The 27,715-nt window shown below is 40.4% G+C and overlaps 1 protein-coding gene across 3 annotated transcripts in view; it reads right to left on the reverse strand.

Moving 5' to 3' along the window:
- Nucleotides 1–6,604: 6,604 nt before the first annotated feature.
- Nucleotides 6,605–27,715, reverse strand: part of nAChRalpha6 (nicotinic acetylcholine receptor alpha6) — a 190,862-nt gene continuing 169,751 nt past the window's right edge. For 2 of the 3 annotated variants that reach the window (XM_043427002.1, XM_043427001.1), the window contains exons 10-14: nt 22,559–22,668; nt 21,709–21,923; nt 21,179–21,403; nt 20,830–20,986; nt 6,605–20,178 (exon numbers count right to left, since the gene is read on the reverse strand). In XM_043427002.1, the coding sequence (XP_043282937.1) occupies nt 20,902–20,986; nt 21,179–21,403; nt 21,709–21,923; nt 22,559–22,668 (635 nt within the window). In that variant the 3' untranslated portion in view covers nt 6,605–20,178; nt 20,830–20,901. The remainder of the gene's footprint in view (nt 20,179–20,829; nt 20,987–21,178; nt 21,404–21,708; nt 21,924–22,558; nt 22,669–27,715) is intronic. The other variant, XM_043427003.1, reaches the window with a different exon arrangement.

Consider the following 27,715-nt stretch of genomic DNA (forward strand, 5'->3'; position numbering starts at 1 on the left):
CCGTTGCGTCACGCTCGTCACACTCGAGCATCATCGCCTATCGTCGACGACATTTTATTCAATTATACCTTCGACGAGTTAGGCTTGCCCGTTTATCCACCTCCTTTAGATTTTCATGCTCAATTTCATATTTTACGACACGTTTACCGCCGTTTCTCATTTATTTTTTCATTGCTGCGTTACATTTTCATTGCTTTTATCATCAAACGCTAAACGTGGAAGAATCCAATCAAAAGCTACTGATGCACTTTTCGCGAAGTCATCACCAATTTGTACGTTTTTCTGGGCCATTGACACCTCCAGAAATACGATTCAGTCATGCTATCCGCAGAAAAGGGTTTCGATCTAACGCGAAAATCGATTTTTCTTCCAGATTTCCATCGTACAAAGGAAAACGACCGAAGAAATTGGATCGGAAGTTGAATAGAAATCGATCAGCTCCTTGTACGAGTATTTTTTCGGGGATTCCCCGGAATCACGAGAAAGTAAATATTTTTATTTGATTTCATTTAAAAACGAGGTTCAATTCTGATCTCGAGAGTTTCGTATTATTTTCCTCACGACGATAAGATCCCCGCGATAATTTATCTCTCGAGTCCGTCGTGGAGTGGATCATATCGGAAGTTCGGCAGCTCTGTGTACGCATCGGAGTGAAATATTAGCGAGTACCCAAAATCGCATGTGTGTATTGACGGGTGACAGGTCGAATGGGAATCAGGTTGATCCGTCGTAATGATTCAATGGCTTTGGAGAAATGGGAATGACGATGTGTAGGAACGGGAAGAGAGAGAAGGATGGAGAGACGAGAGCCCGTTGAGCACAATCGATATTCTGTCATTAGCTCCGATTAATTATAGGAACGATTGACCCCCACTCTTTTGCACAAGCACATCTTCCTCTCCCAAAGATCCATCCTGCAAACCGCTCTATAGCCACATATTTCGCCGAACACTATTATGACATAATGGAGACTAGTGCAGCATGTATATACGGGCATGTGAAACGCTCTGGCACTTAATTGGATGCTTGACGTCAATGTTGTTGTTATCGTTATGATCTCTTCGACTGTAAATAATATTTGGCGTTCGATCCTCAGCTGTGAGCAGACTCGGCTTGTGAATTTTCTCAATTTCAATGTTGCCATCTGCGAAGTTATTCGAGGCTTTTTTGTAACTTAAAGAGGGCGGATCACGGAATCAAAATAACCAGAATTTTATCAAATTTCGCTATGACTTTCTTTGGCATCAAGTATACAAATACAATTTTTTTCAAATTTTTTAATATAAATTTTTAAAGAATACATTTATCAAATTTTATGAAATTCTTATCATTTTTAAATTCTTAATATTTTTAACATGGTTTAGCATGGCAACATTGCATCGTCGCGATCCACCCTCCTTAAGGTAGGATCGTATTTTATGGGTGTCTAAATTGGCTCGATTTTTACCTTCTAATTAAAGATACTACCACTCTAAATTAATGTCAGAGTGATTAATTCGAAATTGTGAACACATTTTTTCAACTTATCTTTTGGCGAATAAAATTGCAAGCCATTTATTGAACGGGGATCCATCACTGACTGGACCCAAAATTTCATTCGTTCCATAAGCAAATGCGAGGTTACGACGAGTGCTCATTACCAATTTCGTTCAATCTTTAACGTAATATATCTTTGTTACTAGTAAGAGAATCGTCTCGAACTTTTTCCCAGACTTTCGTTATGTACTCCATTGTTATTGTGTACGTTATTTATAAACTTCGTAAGAAGCGTTCCTTCGTTATATGGAAAGATGAACGATTTTTTACGCATGGACCACCTTAAAAAATGGAGAATCTGTATTAAGTGAGTTGAAGGAATTTTCATCCATCAGAATGTTCGATTCTCTCGTTTATCGATGACGTTAACGATAGAGTTTGGTGCAACCACTGGTCGACTACTGTCCTGGAAAATCAGTGGATTCGATTCAGTGGGAACAGCCATTTGATGGTGTCAAGCCGTGGGGACGGGAGGTCCGAAATGATCGAAAAGCTTTAGTGAAGAATATTTCGAGTTTTCCATTCGATTCTATTGATGCTGAGTTTGAATTGGCCCGTATAGAAAATTGGAGGACTCGGAACGATCATCTCGAAGGCACTTTTTCTTGACCCCAACCGTCTTCCTCCGTTAGCATCACTCTCGCCCAACTGAACTGGAAAAATGAGGCTTAACCTCGCTCCCTCAGATATCTTCATCTCGCCCGTGTTATCGGTCGCCGAGGCTCTTCAACACGGCGATTTCGTTCCTGGACCGGAAACCACCGCTTCTCGTTGGCCCTTCCCCCCCCCCCCCCCCCCCCCCCCACCGCCCCTTTTTTCTCATCAAAACTGGCCGATGCAGACGCGCCTATGCGGTAAAAAGCTCAAACTGTGGCAATGGCCGTTTGTCATACTACCTTGCTCTATTTCTCTTCGGCGAGAAACACGCACAGCCTCTTCACACGTGAGCAGCCTGTCTCGACATCTTTCGATCGCTAGACACAACGAACTTTTTCTATCTCGACTCAATAATTTATTATTAGAAATAATGCCACCGATTGATGGATTGGAGTTGAAAAATGGGGGACGGTCTTCGATACTGACTCGATCGCTGTCGTCGGAATTGATCATCCGAATTCTGTAACGCCAAATTTAATTGACGAAATCCTGACCGATAATTGACAATTAATTTTATTGAGACATTCAACATTTTTCATGAGTATCGATCACTTGGAAATATTTCGGAATACGCGACAGTGCAGGTGTCTACTAAATTGTTACTAAATTACTCGGTCGGTAAGGAATGCGATTTCCGGTTCTCCGCTTCCAGGCTCCGTGCTGTTCGCTCGTTGATAAAGCTCCACTGCATTTTACCTCGTTTGGAGACATGTTTGAAAACGAAATGAGGAATCTTGGAGAAGCGACACTCGACGATCCCATTTGTCAACTAAAGTTAATCGCTGCTCCCCTGCAGACCTACTTCCGGTACCGGGAATCCGGCGTCGTTCAGGTGGAGATGCGATGGACCGACGGAGGGCGTTGATGTTCACGGGTTGTAGCAGTTTTCATACGGAGGCGAACGCAGTTGAAGTTGTAGGGCAGTTGACATTACGGGACGTGAGAAATGGGAGCTTTTTTGCTGCACTGGATCGCAGCTCCGCCGGTGCGCCGACGAGTTTCACTGTCGAGGATAAAATTTCGATGGAAGATAAAATCGCAAAATGCAATTGATAAGAATGGAGCAATGAATAAGATGAACGAAATTCTACTCGATTTTCAGCGAATTAATAAAATGCGAATTCAATTTTATGCTGACGAATGAGAAGGTTTCCGACCGAAAGACCAGCCAGCGGTAAAAAAGGCAGCGAGGGAGGAATAACTTAAACAACTCGAATCTAAATCGTAATGAGTGCACCAGAAAAATGAATAATTTAAATTGAATGAAATTTGTTGAATGAATTGATTGGTTTATTCATTGATAATAAATTAATTAATTGAAAAAATTAAATATAAATATGTCGTTGTCGTTGAATTGTAGTTTTTCAACTCGCAAGTATTTTAGAAATTTTTATACGTTCATAAAGAACAAAATATTTTCATAGCATGATAATTTTTGGTCGAATGGAATATTTTCCGATTTTATAGCTATACGGAATAAATGAATGTAAACATTCAGTTTCTATTTGCAATGCATGAAGGAACCAGCATGAATTATATTGGATGAATTATATTGGCTTCATACATTTTTGTGCATTGATAAAATGATGGCAATCGGTCGATGTGGGAAATTGTGATATTTCAATATTTTCGATGCTCAATTTGTTCAGTTTGTTTACGTTCGTCACGTGTTTACGTTCACGCGCTTACGCTTGGTGTGGTGCTCGGCCGAGTGATTTTGCTTCGTAGCGGCAGCGGAGTGGGGACACAGGAACCGGCCAGCCAACGGGTGGGGGGAGGGGTGGGCACTGCCCGGAGCGCGAGGCAGGAGAGAGAGCACGAACGTATTTCGCCTCATTCACCGCTCGGCGGGCGTGGGGTGAGGAGCAGCGCGGAGCGTCGGTTCTGTTGGTTAACGTCGCGCATCGTCGATTGTAGATTCCAGAGTGAATTGAGAAAACGGGACACAAAATACGACGTATGGAATTCTACTTTATCCTTTGTGACTAAAGTAATCTTTTCCTACGATTTAATTTGTTTCAATCAATCGAAAATCCAATGGAATTATGAATAAATAATAAATAGTCAAACAAATAGAATAGCAACCAGTTGATATCGGTCATAAATTTGATAAAAACAATTATTTCACTCTCACTCAAGCAAGCAACTGATCGGTCACCCAAATAACGAAGTAGAAAAACGAAAAAATGTAGGATCGGTTATAACGATAAAACACACGAAAATACAACGAAACGAATGTTAACGTTAAAATTTAATGAAAAATAATGATTCCTTCGTTTTTGTCGTTCGTTACGAGTATACAATTTTTTTCCTTTCTTTTCTGAGTCCCTTTTTTGACGCAATAAATGCGGACAAGCCGATGCGGATGTCTTTCGTACTCGACATCATTATCTCGATAAATTTTGCGCATCAATTCCCAAAATTTTCGGCGATTCATGGAAAATGATATCGAGGCAAGGGCCCGTAACAGAAACAGTTATTTAGCGACGCCTGTAACGCAGCTTCGAGAGTCGTGTGTATGCTCGCACGCGTGCGTGTTCGCAAGCGAGCTAAGATGCAACCGTACCCCGAGCAACGCAACGCAAAGCAAAGCACCAAACGCACGGTCCTAAAGCCATGGGGTTGTCGGCAAGCGAAGACGGACAGTCTGTAAATCTACTCAATATATTGATAGTTAGACACAGCTCCGAACTCGATACAGTTTCTGTATCACTTTGAAGTCGCGCAGGCAAGATTCCATGCAGATAAGTCGGAGTTGCAAACGCTGCACGCTGAGCAATGCACGCAACACGTATAACCGCAGCTATGTACAGCATTACGAACAGTTTTTACTGGTCAAATGCTAACGATAGGACGCGAGCAACCGACCACGCGTGCAGCCACGCGGGCGCGCTCGATTCTTCAGGAAACGGCGGTACAAGTCGTCGCTACAAATGTTTCTGTTACTCGACATTGGCTTATGCATTTGCGCAAAAACGCTTTTCATAGGAATTTCAAAATCTTCAGTTGTCACGTGTTCATTATTTCAATAATATTAAAACGTTCAAATTCATATTTAATCAGTAGAATTAAATAGCGAGTTTTTTTTCTCGCGTCGGTGTAAAATCGAATTTTGGTGAATAAACCCAAGTTCGTCCTCGTAAAAGAGACCAGCAAAGTATAAATTTGTGATAATTAATCGATTATCACACGATAATCGAAACACGAAGAAACATTGGAATAAAAGTGTGTGGAAAATATGGGGAAAGTTCTTTATGATCGGAACCATGCAGCAGGATAGGGCGATCGTGGAGGAGGAGGGAGAGCGAGAGGATCGTGGACGAAGACGGACAGCGCGAGGATCGCGGAGAAAAAAGGTAGGAAGAAGATCGAGGGCCGTTCCTGTAAACGTGAGTAATTAGACCAACAATTTTTTTCACAAATATGAGTGCACGAAACATGAAAAATGGTTTTGATGTTACAAGTGTCTATTTGAACGATCAAAATACATGACGTTTTGACAATTCATCAAACTATATATTTTTTTAAAATAATGAACCTCTACGATTTGTAAAGAAAAAGTTAATTCGGTCACTATGAAAAAAGATGGAGGTCAAATGGCGGAATAATTTTTTTCCTCATAGGTTCACCGTGTACGATGTTACCAAACAATTGTAACAACAGATGTTGGTGAATATTTTTTATTTTTGATCAAAGTTATTAACCTTGATTGGAAAACCTACCTTATCGACGAAAGTGGGGTGGCTGCGTAATACGATGGAAAATTTATGTGGCAGAAATGTTTTCTCGTAGACGGTAGATGTGTTAGGTGGTAAAAATTTTCAAAATGATTTATTTTCATGGCACAGTCGTTGCGACTTGTACATTTACCGATAGAAGTGTTCTGGTAGAATGTGTTTCCGGTAGAGTTGATACGTGGAAGTTGTGCAATCAAAATTTCATTCATTCTTGAGAAGCTGCAAAATGGTTGCACGGTTTACTCGGGCACGCTAGATTTTTTGCGAAAAATAAAAGTTGCACCTTGTTTTCTGATAAAATGAGAATAGCGCGAAACTCGTATTTTCTTTCAAATATCAAGCTACTCGGGATAAATCGTGCAGCAGGATTTTTACCGACTGAACAAGTGATGGATCACCTCAAAACCAACGGTCGCTTCGTTGCATGGATTCTTATCGGCCGAGTCACAATTCCCAGTCTGCCTCGCATTGGCCGTTACTACTTGGCAGTAAAATATCGATGCGCATCACTGTCGCTCGGTCGGATAGCAAGCTCAAGAATTTAGGATGGTAACGTAGGTTTGTCGTCGTTTTGAATTCGTTGATCAACGTATCAAAAAATAAGACGCGCGCAGTTGCTTGAAAAAACTGTGCAAAAATAAATAAATTCCATAATTAAAGAACTCAGCGATGTGTCAATTTTATTATTAACTTTTAATATTAGTAATATGTTTCTGTATTTCATATGTGTAATTACAAGGGAATTACATTGTTCATATTTAATATTAACACATGTTGTTGTTTTCCTTCTTTTTTTTCTTCAGTACAATCGGTAGTTTTCTTAAAATTACTAATTAGCGGTACAACGTCGTTTCGGGCGTCATTACATTTACGAATTGTTCCATTGGAAGATCCATTAATGGCTCGTCGTCACACTATTAATCGTATAATCTCGGTTGCCTTTCAACTTTTTTTTCCCTCTCGTTATTATTATTATTATAATTATTAATAAATTGTGTTCGCTTTTTTTTTCTTTTTGGTTGTTTTTGTTTTTGTATTTTTTTTTTTTTTTTTTTTTTTTCAATATAATCTTTTCCCACATTATTTTCTTCTTTGTTTTTACACTTAATAATACAGTTCACATACAATTTAATTCATGTCAATCGACTGCATCGAATCGTGGAGCCGAGGAAAAATGATAGTCATAAAATCTTGGTATTTTGAGGGGAATTTGAAAAAAATGATTAGTCCTCGTTTCGGAAGAGAAAAACAAAGAGATTATTGGTGAAGCTCTTTCTGCCAGCAGATTACAACGAGGCTTATTTGAGATTGGAAAACGTCAAGGTGTCTCGGTACCATTTGTTTATTAGCTATTCGTTAAATAAATTATTCTTTCGTGTATTTTGTCTCAACAAATACGAGGGAGAAACATTTTCGTCGCAACGTGCGCTGACATGCATCCAGGCACACACAAATACACAATCACATTCGCTCGCTCTCTTACGTCGGAGCCCCAACGGACCAGGCAGATTATTAAAATCGCTTATTCGTTGCGACGAAAATTGGCTGCTTCCTCGATTTAATATTATAATTTATTTACTTTAACCGCGAAAATGATACACCGAGAAAAACGGAATTCTACTCGTCGCCATAGTTACTATTCCGTCAACACGAACCACACGCTTCTCGGCTAATCTCCCGCATTCGATAACAAAGTTTATTCGGCTAATAATTCGCACGGTCTCTCACTCGAATGCTTCTTAGAGAACGAGGAAAAAGAAAATTACGAAAGAGATAGACAGAGACGCAGAGACAGACTCAGAGAAAGAGAGAGAGAGAGAGGAACGCGCTGGGTGTTGCGAAAATAGGGTTTTACCGCGGTTTCCATCCCGCCAATTACCATCCCCTCATTGAATTTATTCAGAATCTACTTCGAGGGATAAATGAAGTGTCAGATTCGTCCATGGACTCGGTTCGCTCGAGTCTCGCATACGAATTAATCGATACTTAGGCCCTATTAAATAGTACGGCGTAATTCGCCCGGTATGTAATCAGGCAACGAATTGCTTCGATGGAAACGATTCACGCATCCCATTGGAACTGAACCATTAGTCATCAATTTCGTGTCATACTCTCTGTTAGTCGGATTTTCAATCTCTTTAATGATGCGCTTTACGGTTAGCTCGGGTCGGTTTTTTTCGCACTTGTTTTTTTTTTGTTTTTTTCGTTTTTTAATTTTTTTCCCCAGCTTTTGTTGAGTTTTTTTTTTTCTTTCGAATTCTAACGGATGCCTACGTGTTATTCGCGAGAGACAATACATTAGAGACTAAGAGAAAGAGAGACCGAGAAGAGAGGGAGGGAAATGGGGAAACAGAGAGAAAGGGGGAGAGGGAAAATGGGTTGTAGTTAGGGAGATTTAATTTCGAAGCGTTTATACAAATACGATTACTGACAGAGTGTTATCCCGAGCTTTTACGATCGATTTGACGAAATATCTGTAGCAAAAGTTGCGCGCACGAACATTTATTTGGAGAATGAAAGGGGAAAAGTAAGAAAAGATTTTATTCGTGAAAATATATTTGAGCAAATGTTGTGTGTGCGTGTGTGTGTGTGTGTGTGTGGGCGCGGCGGGTGTTAGTGGCCGAAAATATTTTTCGTCAAGTCGACGGAGCCAGCTTTCGACTCTCCTTAGCGTCATTAACTCTTCGGGTTATAATTTCTTGCGAATTTTTAAAACTCGCGGATTGAAGCTCGTGGAAGATTTCGCTGCGATTGCTACGGACTAGGATTCTCTACGATAGACGGTGCTCTTAAGATTTGGAACGAACACTACGAGATAGGTTTGAGTTACGTTTAATTATACGACAGCCATTCGTCTCTTCCATCTTTGAATCTTCCTCGTTTTAGTTTTCTTTTGTTTTTCTCATTATTCGGTATAGTCAAGACAGATCGAGAGTGAGAGAAAGACTTTTAAGTATTTTGAGAGCGTACGTACGAGAGCATCGATGTACGCAACGTTTCTTCCAGTTTCCTACCATCGTTTGATTATCCGATGGGAAGTTTGACCGAGCGTGAGAGAATGATTTTTCCTTCGCGTTCTTGCTTTTATTTAGGCGAATTTGCTCAACAAAACCTTGGAACGTTCAGAATTAACGAAATTACCTTTTTTTTATCACCATCTAAAAAACTCAACGCGATCCGAGCTTTTTCTTCACACCTAAAGACCAAATTTACACTGAGCCTTGCACAAAAATCGATCCCCAGTCCCCGAGGTTTTTCAACTCTACGAAACTCGCGATTATTGAGATAAATAAAAAGTAAAAACTGCTCTCGATCCCGGGCTCGGTGACTTTGGCCTCAGCAGAGTCGCGCCATCCACATTGAATCGTAACGCCAACGAAATATCAACGAAATTTCGATTAAAACGCGCTATTTTCTATTTTCTCCTCCTCCCTTCCCGCCCCCTTAATATTCGTCCCATACACCCTCTCGTTTATACTTACGCATAACATTAATCAATATTATTACGATGGCAATATTTATGTACAAAAACGCAACGTCGCGTGTGGCTTGTCAATACGAGTGTGTACGCTCACGTTGTTGGTTTCTCGCACCTTCTCTCGTATTCTCTCTCTGTTTTAAAAATTTTTCTTTTTTTTTCCATTTTTTTTTTTATTATCTTCAATATATTTTGTTTTGTTTTTTCTTTTCATTTCGATAATTACGGCCTAAGCAAACGATATACATGAATAGTCCGTGAACGCTAGTTTCGTGGGCGATTAATGATATCGCGCGACACTTCATTCATATGTGGTCATTGTGTATGCTATGGTTTTAGTCGGAAAGTGTGTTCGCATTGCTGTAGAAAAAGAAAAATTAGCAACAACAACGACTCCCGACGTGTTTTTAAGGTGCGAACGATCGTCGGTTTTTCAGGAGCGCACTTTCCATATATATATATATATATATATATTTAATAATAATCTATAATAATAATCGTGAATGATTTTCTCTCCCGACTCTCATTATTTTTTGTTATCTCGTTCATACCGCGATATTTGCATTGGAATCGGCCGAATCGCGTCGACTCGAGGCAACGGCATGGTTGCATTTACAAATATACTCGTTACAAAGCAGGCCACTCACCCTCGACTCCTCAATTACACTTACGGAAACAATTTCTTATGTTTGTTTGCTTTTTTTTTTTCTGCGTTTTTTCTCACCCCGTTTTTTCTTAAACAATATAATCGCATCGTCGCACTCTTACGTTTAATCTTGTGTGTGTCATATCTCGCACGACTTTCACGCACGCAAACACACGCACGCACGCACGCACGCACGCACTCGCAAGGCAACACTCTCGTATGAAAAGTTACGCAGTAACATGTCGTTTTTGCGTTTTGCCTTTTATTGTGTGTTTTCGGTTTCCCTTCTTCTCACCCACACCGCGCGCTTGGCTTATTTTAATCGCTTTATCGACTCTCCTCATCCCTTTTTTGTTTGTTTGGCTTTTTAATATCTTACGTATTATCGTTAATTATTATTTCTAGGTCATGGTTATTTTACGTAAAAATACAAAAGTGATTATCATAATTTCCCGTGTTTAATTGTTTCAAATTCTTTTGAATAATCAATATACGCAATCGTATGTAGGTAGTTAAAAAATTTTTCGACCAACGACGACTCCGCCCGATATTTAAAAATTTCATCCTCTTTCTACTCCCGACCCTCCTCAACCCTTACCGCCGCCTCGTCGCTTGCTTTGCTCTGTAGATAAATCTATATGTTTGTACACACGTTCAATGTGCATTTGTGATAATGTTCGTTGATTCGATCGTTGGTCAATAACGACGAACTAAACGATTTGCGAGAAACAGCGATCACAGCAACAACAACGTAATTTTATTTCAAACAACAACGGAGATTAAGCACTTTTATCGTAAATATATTTATTGAAAGAATTCGCTCTCGTTGTTACGTTTCTCCGAACTTGTGCAACAAACGTGTCGTTATTCTATTGCTGAGAAAATCGAGATCGTTTCGCAGCCCTGCAAAGCGACTCTCCTTATTGGTTTATGTACAAGCAATCGTTATTTCAAACAGCTCTTTTATCGATCGTCAACGCGCGCGGAGAAACGAAGCTGCGATTAATAAAATTTTCCTCAAATCTCTCGAATAGAATCTTGTCTCTTTAATAATATTGATAAATAACGCGATAAATAACGGTGAACATTATCAATATAAATATAACTCTTATTGGCATATTACATATTATCGCGGCAAAGTCGTCCTTCGTCTCTTATTCGGAAGCAACAGTTTCTTTGGGCTGCGGTTATGCTGTGTGCGCGTGTGTGTATGTGTCCGTGTGAGTGTGCGTTGGCTCGCGAATACGTAAATTTGCGACGGAGCACCGGGGGGGTTCTGAAAAGGAGGCGCGACGATGGAGATAAGCGACTTAGATTCGAGTGTGTTTCAACGATACAAAAATATCCATGCAATTTCCGGCAACGCGCGAAGATAAGCGTGTGTGTGTGTGTGTGTGTGCGTGTGTGTGTGTGTGTGTGTTGAGCGATCTTAGGCTATATCAGGTAATGGTCGTTCGCGGAGTAGTTTCGGATTTTCTGGAGTATATATAAAGCACGAGAGGAAACGAATGCGTCGTTAAGGAGGGTAGCGGCTTCGAGATTGTTTTTTTCCCCGAGTTTTGTTCATCCGGCTAACGAACGCTCAACCTTGTACTTGCGGATAATTAAAAAACTTAAGAATAACGAGGGCAGCTGCGGATAACGTTAAATGCGCGTGTGAAATGCCAATTTTCAATAATTCGAGATTCGCCGCTCCGTTAACCGGCTCCTTTGGCTTTTTCATCTGGCAGGATAAACTCGCGAGTCTCGCGGTCCATTGAACGCTCGTAATGCAAGGAAAATATTGGGGCTTTAAGGAGGTTATTCGTAGCTCGCGCGAATATGCTGATTATCGCATACGCCTCATACGTACATATAGATAAATATTTCTTAGTGTGCGTCTGTGTGAGCGTGTGTGGCTTGTGTATATTATAAAAATTTTGATATTACAAGTACGAAGCTCGAGGAGGAAAACTTACATATTTGTGAGGCGGGAAAACTCGAGGCGTATTCGTTGTCCAGACACGCGTTATCCCTTGACCCAAAAAAACTTGTGCTGCTCCCTATATAATTATACATATTTTCGCGTGTGAGGATTGAAACGAGTTGGCGCAAAATATACAATTTGTTATACGTCGCCGTACCTGCTTTCGTGTTTCTTTATCAATTCTCCATCTTGGCTTCGTTATTAGCTTTGTTTTCGTTTGTTCCGCAAATCTTCACTTTTCTTCTTTTTTCTTTCTCTCTATCTTTTTTTTTTTTTTTTTTTTTTTTTTAATTTTAAAATTTTTAATTTCGATCGTGGGGGGTAGGTTTAGAAACGAGTGTGCGCGACTAATGGAATCTCGTCGTACATTTGGCTTATTGTAGCTTTTTATTTTCTCTTCCCCGGCCCCACCACGGGGGCCCTTTTTTCACATTCGAATGAATGCACGCCTTCGCGTACTGGCGCGACCTACCCTCCGCGATAGTTTCCGGCTTTTTGACGCTGGGCGACTCCCTCCTGTCCCATGTACAAGGTAGTAGAATAAAAGTTTTGTTGTTGCTGTTGTTGTAAAGTATACGATAAAACTTGTCGGATAAAATTTGTGTAAACTTTGAATACAAATGATAAAGAGTGTACAGACGCCTTGCGTCGCACGTAGGATCGATTCTCGAGCTTTTGTCTTTATCTTTTTCGAAATAATAAAAAAGAAGAAGAATTTTTATCTACGCGTAGGATTTCCTTGACGTCTTGCGAGTCTCGATATTTTCGTCGGGAATCGCTCTTACGAGCGACGCGGCTATTTCATTTTATCTAATATCGTTATTAATCTTTAACGGTACTTTAAATTCATCGCATTATTGTATATTTATCCGAGTCAAAGCTCGATGTGCATTTTACTGCGGTCTTTAATTACTCAATTTTAATGCATACGTTACTCGATCTTTGGAACTCTGATTCACTAACGCGGATTTGTGCTCTCTCATTTGGTTTTCCATTACAATTTACCCCAATTAACGGTTCGAATTGTTATTGGAATAAAAAAACATTCCATTTCGTGGCTGTGAAACAAAATATTTTTAGTTAATAAACGATAAAATGTTGAATGAAGAAGGGAGAAAAAAAAAAAAAAAACAAGGAAACATGAAATCCCCGAGTGAATCAAGACTCCAAACGAGACACCACCAGGCTCAACTCCATTCATTTCTTGGTTGTCGTTTTAATAAATTTATTTAATTATTAGTCTGTTTCGGATCGTGGTCTCTCAAGGGACGGATAAGACGAATTTCCTGACCCCCTTTAAACTCTTGTCCCGTTTGTTTTTTTTTTTTATCAATCTTAACGTAAGTTCTACACTCGTATATTTCTCCACGATCCTCGATCTTTCGCTCGTACCTTTTTTTCCTTCTTTCTTTTTCTTTTATTCATTTATTATTAAATTCCATTTTATTACGTATTACGATTCAACTATTCGATCATTCTGTCATCTCGATTCTTCGACACACTCGTACAACATTTTTTCCCTTTTTTTTTTTTCATTTTGGTTTTTTGTTTGTATTTTTTTTTTCTTTCTTTTCATATATTTATTCACAAACAGTTCAACACGTGGGCACTCATATATGCATATATATTCGTTCAGTCATTATCAACGGTCCTTTCAGTCCTTAATATTGCAACATATTTTTTTCTTATTTTTATATATATTTTTGTTTTCTTGTTTTTTTTTGTTTTTTTTTTGTTTGTTTGTTTTTTTATTTTTTTTTTAATATCTTTTATTAGTGTTCATCCTAAATGAACGTTTTCTTTCTCTCTTTTTTTTTTTTTTTTTAAATATACAATAACATGTACGAGAAAGTGTATTCCTCTACATTTTGAGCATATCCCGCGGCTTTTTGGTTATTTAAAAACTTTTTTATCCTTAACTACGACACGAGACAATTCTCATGCGTTGTTGGGCATCAATTTTTTAATTGTTTATCTAAGGAAATGGATTCGGTCGTCAGGATGGCGATTTGATGAGTGCGTCGGTATACAATTAGCGGTATATCTATAGAGAGAGTGAGAGAGAGAGAGAAAGAGTGTGAGAGAGAGAGAGAGAGTGTGTGAGTTCATTTTTTCTGGGTGCTCTGCAAAATTATCAAATTCATATGGCAATCGATTGAGTGTTAGTTTTTGAAAAAACATTATCATATCCCAAGACATTGTTCCTCGATCAGGTTATTATTATTATTATTATTATTATTATTATTATTATCGTGAATATTATACGCGCAATACCGTGTTTATTTGAATTCCTGTGACAACGAGAGACCTTTGCATTGATTAACGCGCGCTGTCAATATAGATTTAATTTGTTTTTGTTTTTTTCTTTTTTTTTTTTTCAACCGATTTTCATTTTATCAAATTTATTTGGCAGAATATTTCGAAAAGCGTGCGTGAAAAACGTCTTGAGCGACGAAATAACGGGCGCGAAGCGCGCAGCGAATTCTCTCATTTTTCGCGCATCGACTTCGTCGCACGCCAGGGGGGTCCCCACACGTTTCTAGCCCTGATTGACTTTGCATCTCTCTTCATTCTTCTTCTTGTTTTTTGTTTTGTTCTCTTAATCCTCCCTTTAATTTCTACGCGTTTGTTCTTTTTATTATGAAATATTAAAACTCCGATTTTTTCACGATATTTTTTACTTCATTATTCCTTTGGGTTTGTTTGTTTTTATTTTTTTCCTCTCAATTCGTCCCGATCAGTTTATTTAAAATTAAATCTTTCACTTTACTTGTTTCTCTTTCTTTTGTATTTTCGCAAATATTACGTATAATAATTAGGAATATTTAGAGACAAATATTGGGATCGGACGACGCGCGTTTTCCCGAGTAACCTAATTCAATTCCTTTGTGTTTAGTTCGTTAATTAATTAGTCAATATTACAATTCATTAACAGTGTGCTTTTTTCCTCTTTTGTTTACTTTTCTTCTTCTTCTTCTTCTTCTTCTTCCTCTTCACCTTCTTCTTCATTCTTTTCATCATATTATCCAATAGTTTAACGCTCGATTTTTGTTTTTATTCATTTTTATATTGTTCATTTTAGCGGTTTCTCGTTTATCTTACATTACCTCGTGTTTATATATCCTCGTGTGTATTTACTTGTATATATATATATATATATATATTCTATATATATACATATAAATACAGACACATTTATGTGTATTTTTATTCATATACGATATTTATTTTATTTATAATATTAACAGGACCTTGTCTGAATTTTCTTTCACGTTGATCCTCGTTCGATCAGCAGGCATAATCGCGAGTGGCAATTTAACGGGGAAGGGGGAGTAGCCGCTCTTATTTTCGTTCTAATGTTCTCGTAGTTTGGGATTGTGAGAAAAAAGGAGAAAAATTGTGCCCGAGGAACAGGGAATATTTGAAAAATATATTATCGGGGAATCGTCGGCCAAAACTCGTTAAAGGTATGACGCATTTATCAACGTTGTTGATGCCCGGGGAGAGAGCAATTATCGAAAAATAAGGCTTGGCTCTTGAACTAGCGGCTACAAAAAGAGTCTGATATATTTGCCAATTACTGGAGATTTCGAGAGGCTCATTGGTGGCTGGATTTATTCGCAATTTCTCGCGGCGAGGGGCCCATCGTGCTCAGAATTTAAAGCACCTTATTCGCAGGTATATAATTCTTGATTTATAGGTTTTTCAGGGCGGAAGGATATCGAAAGCGGAAATAAATCGGGGGGGTATAAAACGAAAGGGTTCGACGCACTCGATGGGGGAATGCGGAATTATTGGCTCGACGGGAACGGAAATACTTCTCTGCGTAACGGCTCCCCGTTGCGGGGGGGGGGGGGGGGTTTATTTATTTTTATTTTTTTTTCCACTTCGATTCGAAATCAAACGATTTGTGGGAGTTTGGGGTTTTCGGGAATGTATCAAATATGCCCGTGAGCATATTCGGGGGCTCGATACCGCGAACTCGTAAACGTTTTGTCACTCGATCCCACATTTTTAACATTGTCGCACGAGAGAAATCTTAAAGTGATCGGAGAATCTGATATATTCGATAGAAAGGGGAAAACGTTGGGATAAAACGTAAATTGAGAACTCGCACGCGGGCGCGGTATACTCGAAGGAGTTTGAAAGTTTCTGGCAATGGGTTAGCATGGTTTTCCTCAAGTGTTCACCTTACCACCAAGGGTGAGGAGGAGTTTTACGAGCATCGAAACTGGCAGAAACTCGGGTAGAACGACCCGTTTTCGTATTATATGTACGCGAACTTTACGAATTTCCCCGAGGACTCGTTCCTCTGTGATCTCCCTCGGACTTTTTGCCTTTTGGTACGCCGCAATTATTATCGTCTTTCATCGCGACTCGACTACGTCACCCGTCACAATTTCCCCTTTTTTCTTCCTATGCTCCTTCCACCCTCGTTTTTACGTACTCTTTTGTAAAAATGCGCGCGCGAGGGATAAAAGTTTTGTCGTAAAGGCGAAAAATTCGGCGACGTTTACGTCGAAGATGAGGTTGCTCTTTTCAATGTATTCACCGACAGAAAATGAATTCTGAAAAACTACCTGAAAAGAGCGAGCGACTTTGACGCGCGATTTATATTCTCCACGCAGCTCGTTCCAGCTCGAGTGTCAATTAATCGAACCTCCATTAAAATGCTTTTTTCATCTCTCCATAACGGATTCAATTCGGCCCAAGTTTCGAGGCAACAAAAGTAACTTTGATTCCGAGTCATCTACACCGATCACCGAAAAACCTGCCGCGATCCGACGACCCAACGAGGATCAACGCAAAACTCGAAATTTCTCGCTCCACATGGCCTAAATTAATGTTGTTTGATTTTCTATTAATAATATATGAATGAAAATTACGATTTACGTGTGTATGGATGTTCTGCTGTTTATTCATAATGCGCAATGAGAGTGACGATTCAAATGAATTGCAATATTTCAATCTTTCGTTTCGAATAGACGTTTATTCCCTCGTCGAAGACTCATCCACGTTATTGTTTAAACTTTTTATTCTTCGTCCCATCACGCCTCGGGATACTTTCGTACTCGTCTATGTCAATTATTTATTCGAGATATTTGCTTCTTCATCTTTCATTTTCTCGTATTTATTTTTATTTTATTTCATTTTTTCTCTTCACTTTGGCTGTATTGTACCTCAATTAATTTGGAACACTTTAGCATACATCCGTGGAATTAAAAACGTTTTTCTATAACGTTTGGAGAACTCTTACGATTGGCGCTCCAATCTCAGCCACGAAAACTTACGCGATAAAAAAAGCTCCGACTTTTTCTCCTCCCACAAGATCGAAATGTGTATGTGTGTGTGTGTGTGTGTGTGTGTCCATACATAATGTTACAATCATGTGATAAAATTATGTGATGAGATAAAAGCGCACAATCGTAAAAGTCTCGCCGCAGAAGCGGATAAATGATTACGAGCTAAATTTAGCTTCAAGCCCAGCGCACGCGATTACAACTGTGTCACTACATTTGTGTGTATGTGATATTAAAAACTCTTCTTCGTAGAGAGGGTGGATTATCGTTGTTATTTAACGTTATTCAGGCTGCAGCATATTTTTCTCATTCTCGACTTATTTTCTCGATTCATCGACGTCCCGCCGTGGCACTACGAAACAACTCTTTCCTTTCCACCTTTTTTTTTTCTCGTCTTTCCTTTTATCCTCGTTACAGCGAAAGAGAGTGAGAGTGAGAGTGAGAGTGAGAGAGATAGAGACTGAGAAAATGGGTTGTTATTGCGTGAGAAATGGAGAAAAGTGGCATTTGGACCCGCAGGACTTTTGGAACGACGCGAGCAGTCACATTTTTCAGCTGCTTCGATGCCGAAGTAAATTTAAGGCGAAGAGGAATCTTCGTCTTTGAAAGTTGAATAAAAATGTGGAAAAACGTGTGTCTCAATCTCGATTAATGAAAAGTTGCTTAATCACCGAGATACTTGAATACGCGGAGTTTTTCATTCTCTCCGATTCTCCGAGCGCGTTTGCTCTGACGAAACTTTCTCCTTCACCGTTATCGTGAACGCGGCTCGCGACACATCGATAAAAATAATAAATCGAATTACGATTGGTCTAATGAAATTCCCATTTTCAATAGTCTTCAATAAGGATAAAGAAGCGTAAGTGAACTCTGGCGGGGGAAATGCGCGAGTGGTAGCACAAAGAGGGTGAATGAAATGCGTGCGAGCGTCGAGAGCAGAAAAGTCGCGCAAACTTTTTCCTTTTTTTCTCCCCCTCCCCCGAATGACAGTTGAGAGGGCTGGGCGCGCGTTAATTGAAATTAAAGCGAAGCGAATAAGAGCTATCGATCGGCAATCTCATGCCAATATCCGAACGCTATTTTTTTCGCCCTTTTTCTTCCTCGTCATATTTTTTTAATCGACTTATGTCAGCGAAATGAGAGGGAACGCGGCGGCGGCTCTCGTCAACGGCAAATTACACGTGAAGCCTTCCTATCGAATTATATGATGGACAACAGCGAGAGAAGTCAGAGCCTGCTCCCCGCGGGGCTCTCCATAGTGACACGATGCGACGACGTTGATTGACCAAAAAATATCCCGAATCCGCGAAAAAACTTTATCGCGTTGAACTCATTTCATTCGTTTAAAAGCATCAATTCATTAGGAAATTTGTGGCGTCTCGGGGGGGCGGGGGGAGGGGGGCTTCTCGTGCGGTAAAAACAAACTTCACCGTCGGCTCCAACTTTCAAACGAATACAAAGAAAGATATACGTAACTCTAATGGAATTGTCACACGAGCTCGTTCCAGTGTACGAACCGACGAGATCAAAGGAAGCAAGAAGCAGCGACGTCTCGTAACCGCGTCGTCGTTCCAAAAGTCGTATTGCCGCACTCCTCGTTGTCGAAAGACAACGAGACACGTACGATGCTTTAATTGGAAACGTCAAAATATCATCTTTATACTCCTTATTCTTTGTTTATTGTTATTTTTCGTTTGGCATTAAAACGAGATGAGCTGACACACGCCTCGTCCCCATGAAATGCAATTTGATTTGTTTTTATATATATTTTATAGCGAACTCGCCAGTGGCAGTTTCGATTTCTTTGTGAGCTCTTCGTTTTCGTACATACACACAAATGAAAAAAGAAAAAAAAAACAAATTGAAAAAAAAAAGAAAAAACCAAAGCGCACGTGTTTAAAATGCGCTATAAACGCTACTTTTGTTTCGTATTTCTTTAAAACTTTTCGATTATCGATATTCCTCGATCGCGACATTATTCCTTTGGGGAGATAATTTCGTGGGGAGACAAACGTGAGGAAAACGCGGAGCTGCAACGCTAACGCCATCGGGTAGGAGCTCAAAAGGGTCCACTTAAGATTTGCAATTTGAATAAAGTCACTTTGCGCTTCGCGATTCAATCTATAGGCACTTGCGTGCTTAATGACATCGGAAATGAAAAATCTCATGGCCAGCGTCGCACAACAAAATGCACAAGCGACGCGCACCTCCCCACCCTCGAGAGGGCCGGAAGTGCCCATTATTTAAGGAGGAAAAGGCGCAAAGCATCGCGAATTAACTTAAGAGAAAAATCCCAGTGGCGTAAAGCGCTCTCCCTAAATTTATCCTGGTGATTCATACAGTTTTTGGCTCCTCTTGCTCCTCCGTTATTTCGTTTTAGTTGGTGTATTTGATATACAGATTTAGGTATAGTGCGTGAAGTCAATCTTGCCGGACCTCGGACGATTGTTTACAGTCGTTCGCATGTCGTTAACGAGTAGAATTGCGTAGAAAGGTCGATAAAGGTTGAAAGATTTGGAGATTTTATCATTTCGTGGTCGATTCAAGGCGTTTCTTCGTAGTTTTACGAAACGAGCGTCCCCTCCGCTCCAGAGGAGCTTCCTTTTTAACCTTCGTTACCCGAACACCTCTCACTCTCCTGAGCCTCGTTTCGGTTTTGCTCCGTTTTACTATTTTTCGGTTTCGTTTTTTTCCCTTTCGATATTCTGGTGATTGTTGATCGTCGTGAGACTTCTAATTAACTGCTGCTCCTGCTTGCCACTGGTGGTGTGCTAATAACCACCAGCAATCTAATCCACTAACACTAATATTGTTGCACAGCCGCTACCTCGATGTTTCTGACGCCGTCATCTTCCTTTCTGAGCACAAAGAAAATTCCATGTTTCCTTATATATTCACTGTTTAGTCATGAATTTTAGTGATTTTTTGAGTTTTTGGAGGGATGCATTTTTCAATTGGATCGACGGTCGAACGGACAACGGGGAAATAATTATTCGAGCTTTTTTGATGCTTCGTATAACTATTTCAGAAACTCAAAGAGGATTTTCAGCTTAAACGATTCTCGATAAAAACGCGTAAATTGAAAAATCGTCACGTTTCGCTATAATGAAATAAAAATCAAACGCGCTCATAATAAATCGGGTTTGGGGGAAAAATTCATTTTCTCAAATAATCTGTTAAAAGATGCGAGAATCGTGCGGCATTAAAAGGGGGAAAGAACGCGTGTTGATTAAACGCTCATTGGACGAGAGGGAAAACCGGCGGTGAAAAGTGGGAAAATCTCGTGCTGTAATGAAAAATATTGAAACGAGAAAATCATAACTGAGGACGATCGAAATAAAAATCTTCAATCAAAAGAGCGAGCAAGTAAAAAAGATCGACGAAAAATCAATGGAAAACCAAAAGTAGGAGCTCGTTGAATGAGAATTCGGGTCGTAAAGTCGTCGAAGAAAATGCTCGAGCCCGTGTCGATGAAGCGAGTAAGAAAGTGTATCAAAGTATCGAATTACCTAGAATCAGGAAGAGGCGGTCGTCGTGTTTTCGGTAGCGTTGTTCGATGGCTGCTGGGCTTGGGCAGTCTACTACTGGACGATTATGTGTGGCGCTGAGAATAGCACAGCTACCGTCGCGATCACCGTGAACAGCGTGAACGAGATCAAGCAAAACCTTTGCCGAGCAAACGAATTTTTTTACCATTATTTTTCGTGGACACAAAATAATCATAAAAATTAGATAAAAAGGGAAAGCGATGCGGCGGCGAGTGGTTTGTATAGCTAAACCGAAAACAATCGAGCGGTGAAAATGCATTATTGGTCGCTCACGAACCAACACGATGAGGAAAAATAATAGTGCACCCACCTGTCGATGACCATCGCCGCGAACTTCCAGTCGCTTATCACTTCCGAATCGAGGTCGGCTTTCTTCATACGATTCGTGATGAATTGAAGCTCCTTCAGAATCGTCTGGAGTTCTCTCTGCGTACCATTCAGTGGCAAGGACGCCGAGGTTTCTTCGACCGTTGCCGGCCGACCAGCGACTGGTGTACCGTACGTCGACCTACTGCTAAATGGGCACTCTCTCGAACTGTCAATCCGAAGAGAAATACATTTTAAGTGACAGCGCGACATTTTCGTTGCATTAATTCAGCGTTTCGGTCAAACTTCTTTTTTTACGATGCTGAAGTTTGCAACGTTGGGGTCCAACGAAATGAAGGAAAAAAACAACATTGAGTTGGGACATTATTGGAGGCTTTTTTTACATCATTTCGTTGGACTCCAACGTTGAAAACTTCAGCCTCGTCCTTTTTTACACCCGCTCTTTGTTTCTTTGTTGTACGCAAACTCTGCTGAAGTTTGGATGATGAAAAGTTAGAAACAATGCACTTGTACCGTATGTAGCCCTGTGCTGAATTCGTTGATGCGTTCACGTGACGATAATCGTCGTTGATGTCGAGAACATTGGCCAATAAGCTCTTGCTACTTCGTTCCTGGAGCTCGAGCTCTCTCATTCTGTGACTCTTCATGATACTTTTTCTCGTTATCTTTTTACCGGGCCTACACATGCCCAGTATCCAAGGTAACCATTGTAGGAACACCGTTTTTATCTGAAAATTCAAGTTTTTCCTTCGCTCAATATATCGAAGCATTTTTCTTATATTTATTTTTTTATTGATTTTTGAACTTTGTAATTAATTCTTATTTTTTTCTTCGGCTGACGCTAAAAATTTTGAAATGCCCATTTTCCATTTGTCAATCTATTGAAAAATCTATTGAAAGACTTCACTGGGAAAACGTTGATCGAATGATCCAAATCGGGAAATCAGGGCAAAACTGGGCGCTCGAAAAATTATGGAAAATGTTTTGTTCTTTCATCTTCCAGTTTGTCATAACGTTCCAGTGTTAAAAAAAAATTGAATTCTTTAAAAATTTCTTTTTTCAATTTTTATTTTATTTTTTTTTCGATAAATCTCTCTTCTCTTCCCCGTATTTTTTTACAATGTTTCTCGACGGCTTTTTAAAAGTAGTGAAATTGGATTGGAATTGGCAGCGAAAGAAAAGAAGTTCACAAATTTTGAAGCGGGTAGCCCCTCGTGTGCTTAAATTGATGAATTCTTTTTTGACAAAATGGAAAAAAATGTCAACATATTTCTTGGTCTTTCGCGTGTTTCGGGTCGTTTGTCCCGGTTTGCCCGCGGGAGAACGTCTTGAGTGAAATAAAAAAAAGCTTGGTTCTAGTTACCCATGGCGGCATCTCGTGAATATCGGCAGTTCTGTGATGATAATTGAGCACGAGGACCGTGAGTACGACGCTACTCGCGACCATGAACATGATGCAGTTGAAGTACGTTCCTGGTACGAGGAATTTCCGCAATTCCCCGAGGATAATGAGAGACAAAAATGGAAAGCGATTAGCTCGGGCGATGGCGAGTTCCCGACAGAGGGAACGCGACTGTTACGAGCGAACGCGACAAATTCCATCGTTGAAGGAACATCTTTTATCTTGAAGCCGAGTTCATTGCTTGGTTGCGAATGACGCGCGAAGAGAGAAAAAGCAGCGTTCGGGTGCTCTCAGGCTCGATGATCTTTCAACGAGTTTGGCAAAAATCCTTTCAAGAGCTTCCGCATGAACGGTCGCCGAATTACATTGATTATAAAAGCGAATAAACGAACTCGGATGCCTTCACAAATAGTCGAAAATCTCTCGACTCGAAACTCCAATTTGGCGCCGTCCAAGCCCGACTCTGCTCGAAGGGATTTTTCAGTTCCTGTTGAGAGCAGCGCTCCGCAACAGGGGAATTTATACTTGCTCGTCGTAACGATACACACTCACACAATGAACACACAAGTGCACGCAATATACACGGGAATATTTGATCGTGGAGTACGCGTAGATGGCCGAGCGTTGAAGGATTTTCTTTCGTATATACATTTATAAACGTTCAACATTTATCATCAAACCTCCACAGACATTCACGCTCGCTGAATTTTTATAATTCGCTCGGATTTCTACGCTACGAGGAAACGACAAACACTCCCAGATCGGGGGATCATTCTCTCTTTCTCCCTCTCAGGCTTACCCAGTCATCCAGCGATTTAAGCTTTCGTTTAACAATATTTATTCTCTGACTTGCTCTCTTTCATATTTCATTTGTTCCTAATGATCATATAAAAACGAATAAACATTTCGGTTTATTCCGAGTCCTACATGACGAAACATCCAATGAGTATCGAGTCTAAACTTTTTCTCGATTGAAAAAACAAATCTGAAAATTAATATACAAGATGAAGAAAAGTAAAGGTAATACGTGAGAAATGATGAGCAGCCTCTCGACCTCTTACGAGACTAACAGCGATAAGTTGAAGAAACAGTGTGTCACAGATCGAAGAAGAATCAAGCGTTTGTACTTACTTAGGCTCAATGCGTGACACGCACATCAATCTCAAACACATGTGAATCGTACGCACATACTCTAAACACGTTGAACACGAGTTGCCGTTATATCGATAGACATTTAACAACACGAAGCATGCGACATTGTAGCACGTGATATGTTGCAACTACAGAAAATGTACTATAAAAAAATTTCTATACACATTCTCATTCAAGATGCAGTAAAACACGTACTCGAGCATTTACAGGTTAACATTTATGGCACACTTATATAGCTTTTTAAAAGTCGTAAACTACAATTTTTTTTTCTTCTTCTTCTTCTTTTTTCCTCTCTTTCTTTTTTTTTTTTTTTTTTTCTACCACCCATGAAGTATCGTTGCTGAATTATTATGTTGGGTTATGGGTTACGAAAGTGAGTCAATTTATTGAAAATTGTGGGGGTACGTTTTTGGAGTATTATTGCTATAGGCTGATGGGGAAACGTGTCGATGATACGTAATGCGGACGGTTGCAAGGTACGAGGGGGATTTACCAGAAAAAGGGTGCTTACTGTCGAGGCCAGGAGGGTGGGCGAGAGGGAAACTCATCAACGGTTTAGACGAGAGCGTGGACGTTGCCGAAGAGCCCCACACTCTCACCGGGCCATACGTATTTTGTGTGTTTTCCTTATTTTCATGTTTACTGAAGCTTATTAAAGGGTTAGAAAAATTTTGGAATGCTTTCTTTCTCGTTGAGGGATTGTCTGGAGAACTCCGGGCCGAGAGGGGGGGCTGGTTTGCGTGAAATGTAACAATCGTGAAAACGGATGAGTCGTTTTGAGCTGGCTATGCGCTTGTTTTTATGGTTTTACAGTTTTTATGATTTTTATTACTCGAGCGCACAGTCGTTTGACGAACGCTTTAGCTGCGTTTTATTATTATTATTATTATTATTAAAAATAACTTCGCTGCAGTGATTCGTTTCAATTATTTCGAGAACAATCGAATCGTTTGAAACTTCATTGGAGTCGTTGCTTTTTTCACGATTTCCAATCTTCCAAAGTGTATCAATTGACACAGGTAAATAATTTTCTACGCTTCGCTATCAGACTTTGTCTCTGCTGCCTCGGAGCCTCGTATTTTTTCAGTATTGAAGCCATTCTTTCTCGAACGAATGAACTAGTGGCGCGCGTGCGCGCGCGCGCGAAATGCTGTTTTTCGTGGCACGAAAAATATGCGAGTATCAGCCGGCGGAATGCGACGAGATAATTATAACGAGGACGGCGATGACGAGGCTGCGCTCTTGGCACAACACGAATTTCGAGCCTCGAAGAGCGACGCGCATCGTTGCGCTGGTAGAGCGACTAACGTTGCACCGTTTTTATCACTTTCGCACCCAGCTACCCTCGCGCCCTTCGCTCACCTTCAAAACCCTCGCGCGACCTACTTCTTCTTGTATTCCGTTTTCTCTCTCACGCTGGAAAAACAGGGAGCTCGGGTCGAAAGGAAACTCGATGAAATAAGAAATTTCGTTTACTTCTCAAAGCGCCCGCCCCCCCTCCCCGCGAGCCGCGGTGCTCTGTCGAGTAAATGCACTAACGAAACGGCGCTATTGGAGGAACAGTCGCGAGCTCATCTCTCCGGATGTTATAAAATAATGTGGATCGTGCTACTTTTATTCGTCGATTCCCGCGATAAAAACAATTGGGCGACGATTAGACACGCTTGCAGCCCGAAAGTACCGGCTCGCATAACTCGCTGGAGGAATTCGAAATTGAATTAATAAACGCGCACCCCATCGCAATGGGAACGGAGAAAAATCGCATCGGCGAAACGGACTCGAGGCCGGAACTCCTTCGACTTGCTTCCCCGATCAAATATTCCAACGTTTATTTGCGCCGCGGTGTCAATCTCCGATCGTCCCTCAAAAAGCACCGACGTTATTCGGATTTAGTGAATAATGCGAAGCGCGCGGGTGAGATTGAAATAGTCATCGCGCCGGACCGCCTCGGGGTCACTGACACAAGGACACTCTCCGAAAATCGATATTCCCCGAAGAATATATAAGCGTGGAAAGTCACTCGCAGAATTTACTTATAAATCTTGATGTTGTGCCCCTGCTCGTCGTCCTCTATTCTCGAAGGAATACATTGACTATGTGCTCCTCCTTCCCTCGATCCGTAACGTCGCCTCATTTACCGGAAATGGTGAAAACTCCTCGCAGCCAAGATACACAACGCGAGCAACGATAGCAGCAGCAGCAGCAGCAGCAGCCTCGATATACTCACTCTTCACGAGGCTTCTTGTCAACGTCTTTTTTATATCCACGTTGCTGCACTGTGTGTATCGTCGACGCGCGGGAGTTTATCAACGAGAGTGTCCCTCGTGCTCGGTGTATTTTCTCCGAGCTATATTTATATGTGTACGCGCTTTTTTTTCCTCTCCGGCCGCGATCGTTGCAGAAAAATGATGATGCGAACGTGAATGCATCGTAAAAAAGTGCAGATCGTATGAACCGATCTCCGAGGAACATAATCTTCCGACAGGTCGTTCCTTCGCTTTTTTTTCTTCCTTCAACACACACGCTTTTTCGAACTCTCCGCGCGCGCAAACACGATATTTGTCAGCAATAAAAAAATACTCGTAAACGCTTCGATCCCTTTTGGCCCGTGAATTTTTTTTTCATTTCGTCATTCATTCGTTGCCAGCAGCGCCGTCGCGCTCGCTTTTTATTGCGTTATTTTACCGACTATTCAATCATTTTTTTATCAGGTATTAAAGCCCATCGCCAGATATTTCGTTTACATTCGAATTAGCCTGCTTATACCCAATCGATATTTGTCGAAACTGACTCAAGCAAAAATAACAATTTTTCAATCGAATTATTGTGTTACTTTTAAACGAGTTTCAGCACTATATATTTTGACGATTAAGCCAAAATAATTTGTAAGATAGTTAACATTCTAGGAGAAAATTGAACAAAAATTATGAGCCAAAGAAATCTTTTGATTTTTCTTCATTATTTTTTGGGCTTGACAATCATAATAATGGGATTGAACATCCTCAACAAGATACACGAACCGTCCAATAGAAATAGCGTGTGTGTGTCTACCGGCAACGACGCCGCGCGAAGGCCCGGAGAAACGGTTCGTTCATTTACCGGAAATGAAGCGAGTCACGTGGCAACTTTGCGTATATATACGGTGTCGAGATTACTCGCCTGAGGATGCTATTATTATGCTGTTTTGTAACAGCAATCCTTAGACTGAACAATTCGATTGGTATCTCAAAACAGATTGTGCTACAGCCGACTAAATTCTGCATCAACATTCTTCCGCTTACAAAACAAACTACTTTGGATAAACCCGAAGATGGCGACGCGATATTGTGCGAATAATGGGGCTCGTGAACGAGATGCTATTCGTCTGTCAATGGCTCCGTGGAAATTATTTGTGTTTGCGATTCCTGGGATATTTCATTTGATTTTTAATGCTGAAAAGAAAAGCGACGTTTCACGAGCTCCCTACAAAAGTGAGGGAAGATTTAATTCGGAAGAAAAATTAATGAAAATTTTATTGTAGTTTTACTTTTCGGAAAGTTCTTTTTTCAATTTTTTTGAATGGATGTTTGAAGGTTTGCAAGTCTTTTTTCAAATTGACGAAATTCGGAGATACGAATGTCCCAAAATTCCTGCGGAAATGTCATTTTCTTTGTTGGAAAAGTTCTGAATGATCATTCCAAATTTCGAATCAAGTTTCTCCCCTTTTTTATTCCAAAGCTTCATACACCTTGATGCCAGATGACGAGGGATGCTGGAATTGGGGTTTGGAAATTTGATATTTCAATCAACTCGACGAATTTTTCGGTTCGAACCACGTTTTAGGTCAACATGGTCGGAGTCGGACTTGGCTTATATTTTGTATTCGTTGAATTTATGGATTGGATAAAAAGTAATGCGTTTTTGCGGAGCCGGTCAATTGGTGGCGCGTGTGCAGCGAATTCGTCGGCGTGTCCATTCGTTTCTCCA

The sequence above is a fragment of the Venturia canescens genome, chromosome 8 (assembly GCF_019457755.1).
Source record: "Venturia canescens isolate UGA chromosome 8, ASM1945775v1, whole genome shotgun sequence".
Taxonomy (NCBI): domain Eukaryota; kingdom Metazoa; phylum Arthropoda; class Insecta; order Hymenoptera; family Ichneumonidae; genus Venturia; species Venturia canescens.